The sequence below is a fragment of the Poecilia latipinna genome, unplaced genomic scaffold, assembly GCF_001443285.1.
Source record: "Poecilia latipinna isolate Pla-1442-1.1 unplaced genomic scaffold, P_latipinna-1.0 Scaffold995, whole genome shotgun sequence".
Lineage (NCBI taxonomy): Eukaryota > Metazoa > Chordata > Actinopteri > Cyprinodontiformes > Poeciliidae > Poecilia > Poecilia latipinna.
In genome coordinates, this window is record NW_015113611.1 from 72,320 (window position 1) to 83,849 (window position 11,530).

The 11,530-nt window shown below is 39.6% G+C and overlaps 1 protein-coding gene across 1 annotated transcript; it reads right to left on the minus strand.

Annotated features, from left to right (window-relative positions):
• On the minus strand, positions 1 to 6,023 carry LOC106958544 (neuroblast differentiation-associated protein AHNAK). The gene is made up of 6 exons (XM_015050499.1): positions 5,927 to 6,023; positions 4,255 to 4,326; positions 4,052 to 4,172; positions 3,771 to 3,946; positions 1,413 to 3,561; positions 1 to 29 (listed from the first exon to the last, which is right to left on the minus strand). The coding sequence occupies exons 2-6, from the start codon at positions 4,255 to 4,257 to the stop codon at positions 1 to 3; spliced, it is 2,478 nt and encodes an 825-aa protein (XP_014905985.1). The 5' UTR covers positions 4,258 to 4,326; positions 5,927 to 6,023.
• Positions 6,024 to 11,530: the final 5,507 nt, after the last annotated feature.

Here is an 11,530-nt window from a genome sequence, read left to right on the forward strand (position 1 = left end):
TTATATTTCAATGAAATTCACATCAACATACTAATTTTTAACAGCTGAGATGTTTAGAAACAAAATTAAACTGCAAGTACTCTATCTATCCATTATAGCTCTTTGAAAATAAACCATCTGGTTCTCCTAAAACAAAGGAATCAGACTTGAGGATGTTTCAGTGATTTATTAAGCAACAATTACATTCACAAATTGATCTTAAAATGTTAAATTGTAAAACAGTACTCAGAGTTCTGTTTACTTTGATAACACACAGTTTACAGTTTGCAGTTTAGGTAAAATGTATTCAAATGAAAAAGTTTAGAAAAAAGCTTGCATAAATAACAGGAATATCGACTTAGCTTATTAAAAAAAATTGATTCTATTACCATAATACAAACAGATGTGAATTTGATTTAAGTACAGGTATGTACAGACAGCATTTCAGATTTAAGTCCTAGTTTTTAAGAGTCAGACAGCATCTGAATCATCAGAGCCAAGACAAAGCATATTGGCAAGACCCTGGGATAGTCTCTGATTTTCATCTGCTGAACCCTGTACAGACCTGGGCTTTTCTATTTTTAAAGTACCTAGAGAGGAATCTTCTGCTTCTGTAGAGGCACTGACGTCTAGACTAGGAGCAGCAAGTCTCGGATTAGCATCTTCCGTTTGTAAGACACTGGAGGGTTTTTCCTTTGACAATTTCAATATCTGCATAACATCAATTTTGCCCGCTGCTGTTGCTGTATTACTTACTGGTAGCCTTATCCCTTTTCTTACAACAAAGTCCTGTTCTTCATTGTCACGTTTTGATAAGCCAAATGGATCAGAAAAATCACCAAAGGCATCAATGGTTGATTTGGGTAGTGAATGTAATCTGAATATAGGAATATCAGTTTCAATATCTGAACCATCGTCATCATCATTGTCATCATCATAATTATCATGGCTTGCACTGGCATTGATCTCTCCAGTTTTCAGCTTCGACCCTAAAAAGCTGAACTTTGGTATTTTGAAATGTGGCAATCTGGACTTCTCAACATTGGCATCTACATCTGGAGCGTTAATGTCAACTTTGGGTCCTTCCACCTTTGGTCCATTCAGTTCCACTGCAGGAACAGAAATGCTGGCATCAGCTGTAGGACTGCTCAAGTTAACTTTGGGTGCCTCAATTCCTGCATTTGGACTTGAAAGATCAAGTGCTGGGACATTGAAATGAGGCATTTTGAAGTCTCCAAGACGTGAATCTAACTCTAAATCTGGTGTTTTTATTTGTCCATCAGGTGCTTCAAGGGCTAGTTTTAGTGGGTTGGTCTCCAAATTTGGAGATTTTATTGTGACATCAGGCGCTTCCAGTTCAGCGTTTGGCATCTTGGCATTGAGATCTAACTTTTGGCTTTGCAGTTGTGTTTTCGGTGCCTTTAGATTGAGGTCTGGTGTGTGTATTTTACCATCAATCTTGGGAGCTGAGAGATCAATATCAGGATTAGAGAGATCAGCATCTAAATCAACATCAGGACCATTTACCTTCGGTTTAGAAATTGCCCACTTTGGCTTTTTAAAGGTGGGCCATTTGATCTTTCCAGATGGAGAATCAATGTCCATCTCTGGTTTCTCAATGTCAACCTCAGCTTTAGGTAAATTCAGATCAACGTCTGGTGAGTTAATTTTACCATCAATCTTTGGAGTTGAGAAATTAACATCTGGTGCCTTCCAATCTGCGTCCACTTCAGCTTTTGGGCCATGAACTTTAGATTTTTTCCATTTCAGATGAGGCCAATTAACTTTTCCTGAGGGAGGATCAACATCTGGAGCTGTGAGATCAGCTTTGGGGAGATTCAGTTCAGCTTTGGGAACATTAATATCACCCTCAATTTTTGGAGATACGAGATTTACATCCGGTGTATTTAAATCTCCATCTATTGCCAAGCCTCGAGCTTTACGTTTCTTCCATTTCAAATGAGGCCAGTTGATTTCACCAGATGTAGATTCTACATCAAAGTCTGGGCCTTTAATATCTGCCTTTGGCAGGTTCATATCAACATCTGGGGGATCCAGCCCCCCCTTCACCTTTGGAAGAGAAAGGTCAACGTCTGGAGGATCAATATTTGCATCTATATCCAAATTATCCTTTGAGCCATGAAATTTTGGTTTCTTCCACTTCAAGTGGGGCCAGTTGATTTTACCAGATGTAGATTCTACATCAAAGTCTGGGCCTTTAATATCTGCCTTTGGCAGGTTCATATCAACATCTGGGGGATCCAGCCCCCCCTTCACCTTTGGAAGAGAAAGGTCAACGTCTGGAGGATCAATATTTGCATCTATATCCAAATTATCCTTTGAGCCATGAAATTTTGGTTTCTTCCACTTCAAGTGGGGCCAGTTGATTTTACCAGACGGGGAATCAACATCTACCTCAGGGCCTTTGATGTCTGCTTTGGGAAAGTTGATATCAACATCTAAATCCCCATCAACCTTTGCCGTGGGCACATTGGCATCAGGCACTGACATTTCAGCATCTAGGTCAGTATCTGGTCCTTTAACTTTGGCACTTTTCAATTTGAAATGTGGCCATTTGATTTTGCCTGAAGGTGCCTCAATATCAGCATTGGGGGCTTCTAATTTTAGATTAGGGTCATTCAAATTTACTTTTGGCTCATTGAATTCCAAGTTTGGCTTATTAAAATGTGACTTTGGAGTCGATAAATTGAGATTTGGTGCGTCTACCTTTCCACTTACAGATGGAAGACCCACATCACCAGAAACATCCATTTCTGTTTTTGATGGTTCAGTTTTTGGCAATTTGAAGTTTGGCATTTTGAACTTTGGGGCCTGGTATTCACCTGATTTCAAATTTGGTTTATCAACTTTCAAGGATGCATTTGGTATCTTGACTTGTGGAGCTGACACACTGACATCAGGCGTTTTAAGCGAGCCGTCTATATCTGCTTTTATTTCTGATCCTGGTAGTCCTATAGACGGCATTGTGACTGCAGCATCAGCATCGGCCGATGGCTTATTAAGGCTGAGTTTGGGGAGGTCTCCGTTGATAGTGGGGCCAGTTATTTTACCATCCACTCCATGTTCAGCATTTAGCCCTCCACTAAAACTTGACTTTGGAGTTGATAAGTTGAGATTTGGTGCATCTACCTTTCCACTTACAGATGGAAGATCCATGTCACCAGAAACATCCATTTCTGGTTTTGGTAGTTTGAGTTTTGGCAATTTGATGTTTGGGGCCTGGTATTCACCTGATTTCAAATCTGGTTTATCAACTTTCAAGGATGCATTTGGCATCTTGACTTGTGGAGCTGACACACTGACATCAGGTGTTTTAAGCGAGCCGTCTATATCTGCTTTTATATCTGATCCTGGTAGTCCTATAGACGGCATTGTGACTGCAGCACCAGCATCGGCTGATGGCTTATTAAGGCTGAGTTTGGTGAGGTCTCCGTTGATAGTGGGGCCAGTGATTTTACCATCCACTCCATGTTCAGCTTTTAGCCCTCCACTAAGGCCGTTGAAGGAAATCGTTGGCAGGTCAGCAGATGAATCCAGTGAAAGATCTGACTTTAACAGCCCCTATAAAATGGCAATTAAAAAAAAACATAGATTAAGACATGACTTGCCAAAAAAAAAGTAAATCTCAACTTTGCTTTACTATTAGTCACACATTGGCTCCACACACTACAGTACTACCTGTGCTAAAGAATGATTTTGATTTCAGTTTTATTTTTGGTGATAGAACTGAATCAATTTGGTTGCTTTTGCTCCTAAACAATAATATTTACCTCTGTAGAGTTTTTGAGACCCAATCCAAACGAGTCAAGCCCAACACCAGCACTCAGGTCCTTTTTCGTCAGAACCTTCATATTGTGTTCATATGGCTTTAGGGTCTCCAGGATGGTACGCACATCACTTTCGTCAAGGTTGCTTAGATTTATCGTGGCTCCAACAATATCCTCCTCTGGAACAACGAGTAAAGAAACTGATTGGAGATACAGCTTTAAGTTTGTAAAACACACACACTGTACAGAATATTTATCTTTTAGTTTGCAGGTCTGTAGCTTACCTGGTTTTTTGTCACTTTTTGCAGCGATACTGTTATCTGCATTCCCTTTAATGGAGAGTCCTTCCCTGGAGCCATCCAGAGCCAGGCTTCCTGAAATGCTTGCACTCTTGCTTTCCCCGCTCTGTGAACAGCAAGGAAAAAAGAAAAAAGTGAGGCGGGTTTATAGCCACATCTTTATTATTACTATATATTTCTTTACTTACCATTTTTTTGTATTTATGCCCTCATGTCACGGAATGAACGACAAAATGTAGTAGAATCAAAGAAATCTCACCCTAAAAGAAAGCACAGAAAAACCTTTGTTGGATAAACTCTGATATAGAAGCACAACAACAAAAGATGAAATCAAATCTATTCTAGTCGATATTTAAATCTGAGCATCCTACTAAGATTATAAAACATAGTTTCTAATCTGGTTTTATATTCCAAAATTGCTGAGCTTCTGTGTGAAGCTCTGCTGAAAATGAGCAGGAGTAGCTATGTATTGGTTTAGTAATTTAATTAGAGCTATAACTTCTTTCATGTTAAATGGAAATTATGAAAAGCTTGAACCCGCTAGCAGTGACTGATGAAGGTTGATGCAAACAGTGCAAACTGTACCTTTAAAATGAAAATAAGTTGATAGAGATTCTGAAGTCAATGGATCCAAAAACAAAGTAAAAATCCAGCAAGTTGCAGATATTTCAGGTAACTGCATCCTGCTTAAGTTAATTTTTTTGTGGTTTTTTTTTTTATTTTTTTAAGAAGCTATAAAATTTGCCTGACAGAGAAACACCCACAATCAGGCTGTCTCACGCTTCAGGAATCCAAACACTCTGCCTGGTTTGGTGAAGGGAATGTGTCCATCCAAACCTGTCGGTTCGGATGTATTCTGGCTGACACACACAAGCAGCCCTCCTGCCAACCACGCCTCAGTGTTTTCACACGTAAACACAGGTTCTGTGCAAAGGTGCATTAACAACAACAGCCCAGGCCTCAAATGTAGCCATGCTAGATTGCAAAAGAAATTTCAAACATGAAAAAATAAAATAAACTCAAGGCTGATTCATAGATCTCAAACAGTAAAAAACAAAAAACTTTCCTTTGACTAACATTAATCTACACTGAAATAAACTGAATGGAATATAAAAGCCATGAAGAAATTAGCTATGGTTATAATCACTACAGCTTTAGAGATTTTTGTTTTCTTCTCAGCTGCATTGGAATCATTCATTTCCAATGAAATGTCCAAATAGAGTAGGATTTACCAGAGCCTATACTTCTTATAATTTCAAACCACCAGAAGTTGCAAGAAATTAGGAAAAAGAATTCACTAAATCCACAAAACACCTAAAAGAAAAAAAAAAGAAAAATATATATATAATGATAAAGCCACTGTGGTTAATGGGGAAGTCTTCTAAAACAACTGTGACTTGAAGAAAGCCACTGGGTGTGAGTCTGATCTGCAGAGTCATGTTTCCTGTCACTAGTTACCCCGACAGCAAAACAAATGAAAGCATAATCCAAGATGCAACGCAGCACACAAGCTAGCTGAAGAGTCGGATTTTAACCAGAAACTGCTAAATGAAAACAACAATGAAAACCTTAAATGAGTGTGTGGACCAAATCCGTGTTTTGAGCTACAAGTGAAGACAGTACATCTTTCCAATTCCTCCAAATCACCAAACCTCTGCTGTAAAATAGGTGAGGCCTCAATTTAACCCAAATGACAAAAGAAGAAGCTTTTAGTATAAATGCATTTACCATAAATTCCATCCATTTAAACCAAACTACAGGCCAGTTTTATACATAATTGCACACTTTTTTTTTTTTAATCTTGTCATCCTGATTTAATCAACATCTCTTAAGTAAAGGCAACATACTTTAGGGACTCACCTCGTAGCGCTGCCAGAGATGTCCACTCTTCAAGGTATCACTGCTGCTTTGTTAGGATGAGAGGAACTGGCCTGTTAAATGCCTGTAATCATCTGGAGGAACGGGTCGGACAGCATCAGGACCGCCCTGTTCTTGCGCCCTCTTTCATTTGCAAAAAGGACACTTTCCTACACACACACCTTCTAGGTTGGTCTCTTAAGCGGCCGAAACCTAAGCTAGAAAGTGCGCCTAAGAGATAGAAAAACATACCACTCCTTTTTAAAGAGAACAAGGTTTACAGATGGGAACAAATACACGGTCTTAAAGCAAGCAGTGCAGAGTTTCTTCTGTTTCTTTTTTTTTTCTGCTTTTATTGAACAAACAGTGGCGCATAGATTTCCCAAATCCTTCCTCTTTAGAATTTATCTCTCACGGTTTAAAAATTATACATTATACTAAATTACTGTCTCTTCCCTACAGAACTAAAAGCTGTTTTGAGTGTGCTTTCAGTGTCATTCATTTCAGATGATCACATTATAACACCTGAGTGGCAAAGCCTGTACGCCTGTTCCTCCTATTGAAATGATCAGCATCTATCACAACAGTAAAGGAGACATTGTTTGATGGCTTCAAGCATGTAGTCTGGAATCTTCACACCACTTAAAGCCATGTAAACAATTCAGTGCCGTGCTAAACTTTAAACAGACATAGTCGTCATAGAGATGTCATTTATAAAAGTATGCATTTGGTTCACGAGTTGAAAAATGTTACATGTTTCAATTATAAATGTAGAAAAAAATTTGTACATTTCTTGACTGATGTGAGGATGAGTTAGGACATCTGGATCATTTCAAACTACGCCGAGTGATGCTGAAACATCAGGACTGAAGGGAGAATATTCTGATCTGGGTTAGGATTTCATGAAAAAGAAAAGAAAAATCTAAAAAAAAATTTTTTGCCCATCTTGAACCATACAGTCCATAATCCAAGATGGTTATCTTGGAAGCATACCGTTTCTCCATCTCTGTAACCGTATACAACATCAGCTCAACATGCATCGCTTTCCCCAGGGTCAGATGTGAGCCGACTCAATTCTGAGAACATTTACTGCACAATTCTCTGGGGGAATGGAGTGTAGAGTCCCAGTTTTATATCAGAACCTCCACCTGACCATTTAGAATTATGTTAAAGGCTATAATGAAGTGATCCTCAGTGCAGTCCAGTGGAATCTAACATGTAGGCAATAAATCTGAGCTCATGTAATGAAGAAAACCCATCATGTACAAGTTGGACATTTTATTTAGCCATTTTTGTTTCAGCAGTTGATCAAGGAAGCCGTCCAAAATTCTTGGCAATTTCGATATCAAAACTAAATGAGTCACTACCTAGTCCATCCAGTAGAAAAGTACAATGTGATGACTGTTGGCAAGAGAAACTAACCAGGGTGTTGTCTGTTCAAGATCATAACTGAAGGATGAGCAATTGTAGCTAGAATTCCTAATAGGGAGAGGTGGACCGAGTGAACCAGAGCCTGGTAATCTGCTGCCAATGAGAAGAGTGGAAATAAAAGCTTGCCGCTTCATTAGTTCTGACTTTAGGTTCATCATTCTGATACCAGCACAACAAGCTTTATAGAACAATAACTTATGTTACAGCAGCAACACTTAAAAATAGTCTGTGGTTTTGAATCCACTTCAAAAGTAACCATAATGACAACTTGTTCAGCTGACCCCCTTCTTTAAATATCAATAGTTATGTTTGCGAATCTGAGAAATGTAAACTTTTTAAGAGAGTATTTTCTCTCAACTTTTTATTTTTTTTAACTCATTCTACTTTGATCCCTGTTGAAATAATTACATTTCAGAGATGGTGATGCTTTTCTCCAAGCAAAGCACAGACAGGAGCCTAACAGAGAACGTCTTTACAAGACGTGGAAAGCAAATCACTCAGAGGAAGAAGCTGCACCATGATGAGATGCTACCTAGGTCTGCCCTGACAAATTCTCTGAAAGTCCAAAACTAATGCATCTGTTGATCCAAATCCAGGCCTGTTTGGGGGTTGAGAGGTGATGTGGGGAGAGCGGGGGGTAACAGGAAGGTAAGATTTGGGAGTGAGGTTTTTTTTTTAACGATGTGAAATGACAAGAACAGACTTACAGAACCTGCAGAGGACCTCAGCAAGGCACAATCCTGGGAGACAGGTGGGTGTGCCAAAGACTGAAATATCAAAAATCAGCTGCATAAATTACAATACTACAGGCAGGAAATCATTACTGGAGTAGAAACAGAAACAGGTAAGTGATTGCATTGATGAATGACACCTGGGAGGGAGCATGAACAAGTCAGAACAACGAGCTCAAACTGAAGGTGACAACAAAACTCAGTCCAACCAATCATGAACATGTTACAAAATGAACCGTAACCTCCAAACTGAAACATCCCAGAACATCAGCTTGAGTGGTCCAACTATGGTCACACACTGCCTGGCTGAGAACGAGCTCATTGTTTTCAAGGCTCGTGAAAAGCAGCACGCAAATACAAACAAACCCAAAGATATGAATCAAAGCAGTCATTCCGTACCTGCCTGAAGTCTCAGTGGGGAATTTTGGTCCAAAAACAACAACAAGATCAAACAGCAGCACAGGACAGCAGGCTGAGCCGGTTCAATCCAGAACCTCGGAGAAACAGACCTTCTAGGAGAAAAATAAATGCTGCTGCTGTGTGAGCAGCAGCAGCAGCCGTCAAATAAGGTATGTCCATTATCTGCAGCTAAAGAAGCAGCGCATGCTGTGGACATGACCTGAGCAAGTCTGTCTTTCACTTCTGACAAATTCAGCCAATATCAGCTGCTGATTCATATTAAATACTAATAAAAAATATTAGTATTTAATATGAAAAAGTGCCTGCGATGGACTGGCGACCTGTCCAGGGTGCATCCCGCATTTCGCCCAAAATGTCTCGCTGGATATAAGCACCAGCAGCCCTCCTGACCCCACTAGGGACAAGGGTGTACAGAAGATAGATGGATAGATGAAAAAGTGCAAAAACAACAAAAAAATAAACATAATTTTATTTTTTTGGTTTTTCACTTTGGCACTTGTGTAAACTATAAAACCCTCATGGTAAAAGAGTTCCACAATCACACCACAAAGACCTTAGGAATAAAAACCAGAACGGTCAGCCACCTCAAAGCCGTGGCTGCTGAGTGTAATGCAAATGATCAACCAGGCCTTTTAAATGCGACATGAATTCAGCTGTTTGTATAGTTAGTTTCTGTCCTCCCGTCCCCTCAGGTCCTGCCTTTTATTTGGAAGCATCACCCATAGCATGATGCAACCTCCACCGTGTTTTATTCAGTGATCTGACTCAGACCGTTTATAACATTTAGCGGTTCAACTGAACGTTGTGGGTGGACACCAGTGTCTTCACAGCAGTGGCATCGGTGTTGGACATGCCTGAACTTTGGGTTTCACCACAGTTTAACAGACGTTAAAAACAGAACAGTAAGGTGAGTTTTGTCCTACAGAGAAATTGCTTTCTTTTGACTGGACAACATACAAACACAAAGACTGAAGCTAAGCTTCTTAAATCTGACCCAAAAAAAAAAATAAAAATAGGAAAACAAATTAAAAACAAACCGAAGCGATTAAACAGGCTGTCGTAATTCACACATCTTAAAATCAATTTGTGAGAAGTAAAAGTTTTGTATGAATTTGTGTTGAGCAAACCGAGAGGTGCAGAGACTGCAGGTGCTGGTGGGGATTCTGTTTACACACGTCTCAGCTGCCGGTTGCTTTTTCTAGAATCAAACAGAAAAGAAAAAAAAAAAGGTGGTTCTATGATCCACGTTTCCTTCGCTAACTTCTCTTCAGGTCTTAACTTGTGGCCTTTAATGAATACCTGTGGAGCAGCATGAAGCAGGCTGGGGTCTGTGAAACAAAACGCGCACACACACACACACACACACACACACACACACAGTGCCTAATACATTTTCAATAGCTCTCTAAACTGTTTGCAGGTTTATCTGTCCATTCACAATGCAGCATTGTAATTCAGACTTGGCCTTCTACTTGGTACAAAGTAAAATTCCTGCATTATCACTGCTCTGTTGCAATACTGCAAGACGGCGGGAAGGTTGGGGGAGGTGTGCTGCATACTTGTTGATAGCTCACTGCAAGCAGCACATTGTTATTCCGGTACAACTGCTAAGTGGTACCTATCGCAACAAAAGGTATGAGGAGAATGTGCAGAAATGTGAGTGCCATACATGCCACAAAGCAGCACTGAAACCAACTCTGACACATTAGTGAAATATCCCAAAACTTCTATATTAGTTAACTCATCAGAGGCTGCTCCTAAAGATGACTTCTTTACCGTCCTGTGGAGAAAGGAAACACATTTCAAGGAGTTTTATTAGCACCACAAAGTTAAACAACAATAAGGGAAGCAATTTGCAAAATTATAATGTGCATAACAGCGAGCTGTGTAAAAACCATATTGGTGAATGAACAAAAGCAAATCAAATATCAGCAGATAAAGACAAAACTTAACTCTTCATTTTGTGTAGATCATCTTTCACAGATAAAAAAAAAAAATCAGCATTTCACAGAGAGAGCAGAAACACAAATAAAATAAAATGTGAGTAAACAGACCCAACTCTTGTAGTAACAACGTCCTCAGCGTCCCAGTGGTCTGCAGAGGTATTGGAAGAAGAGCTTCCGTCACAAACCTCTTTCGTTCGGTCCATAAATGTTCAATGAGGCTAATGCACTTGAACGGGAGCCACGGGAACCCATTCCAGAGCCTACGGGTATTCTTCTCTACTCGTTCCAAAGGCAGCTTTGATGCGTTTCGGATTATTGCTTTGTTGGAACAAGTCTTAACCTGCTGAAGCTGACATGCTGACATTAAGGAGAAGGTGACAATTTTGGAGGCATTTCTTTGTTATTCTTGTCTCCTTTGTGCAGCACACACTAGTCTGACTTAGCAAAGAAACAATCCCACAGCATGATGCTACTCCTACCATGCTTGACACCTGGTGTTCTTAAGCTCGAAATCTTCAAACAGCCAGATCATGGAGCTTTTCTCTAGAAAGCATTAGGCTTGTTGGTGTCAACTGCTTGAACAAGCCTGGTGTTGATTTCAGAGGTCTTCCTTTCTCAATGAGTCGAGCATAATGGAAAACGTTCATCATGTTCGGTAACCCTCTGTTCAGTAACCCTGTTTCACGAACTCTGTTGGTGAAACAGCTTCCAGTTCATGGCAGATTTGAGTTTTAGTGATCCATGAACATCCTGACTTCCTCTCATCTCAAGAGTGACAGTTTAGGTTCCAGGGCTTAAGTTTGGCAAAGTGATGAGAACCTTATAGTTGTCTGGGGTGTTTATGTTGGAATTGACAATTATTTAGGAAAAAGCTCCAAAAGTCTTTCCCAGCTTATCAATCAATCAATCAATCTTTATTTCAGACACAAAAGAGGTCCATAGTAAAAAGAAAACAAAAGAAAAAGAAAACATTATCTATATCTACATGTATCCTTAGACCTGAGAGCCATGTAGGGAATTTTTTTTTTTTTTTTTTTTTTTTAAATCATTTGTTTATGAACCCAATAAAACAAAACAAA

Coding starts and splice junctions, on each gene's coding strand:
- LOC106958544 (XM_015050499.1), bottom strand. Junction 3,562..3,770: donor GTCTCAAAAACTCTACAGAG/GTAAATATTATT, acceptor GCCATTTTATAG/GGGCTGTTAAAGTCAGATCT. Junction 30..1,412: donor TGGTAAAATACACACACCAG/ACCTCAATCTAA, acceptor TTAAAAATTAGT/ATGTTGATGTGAATTTCATT.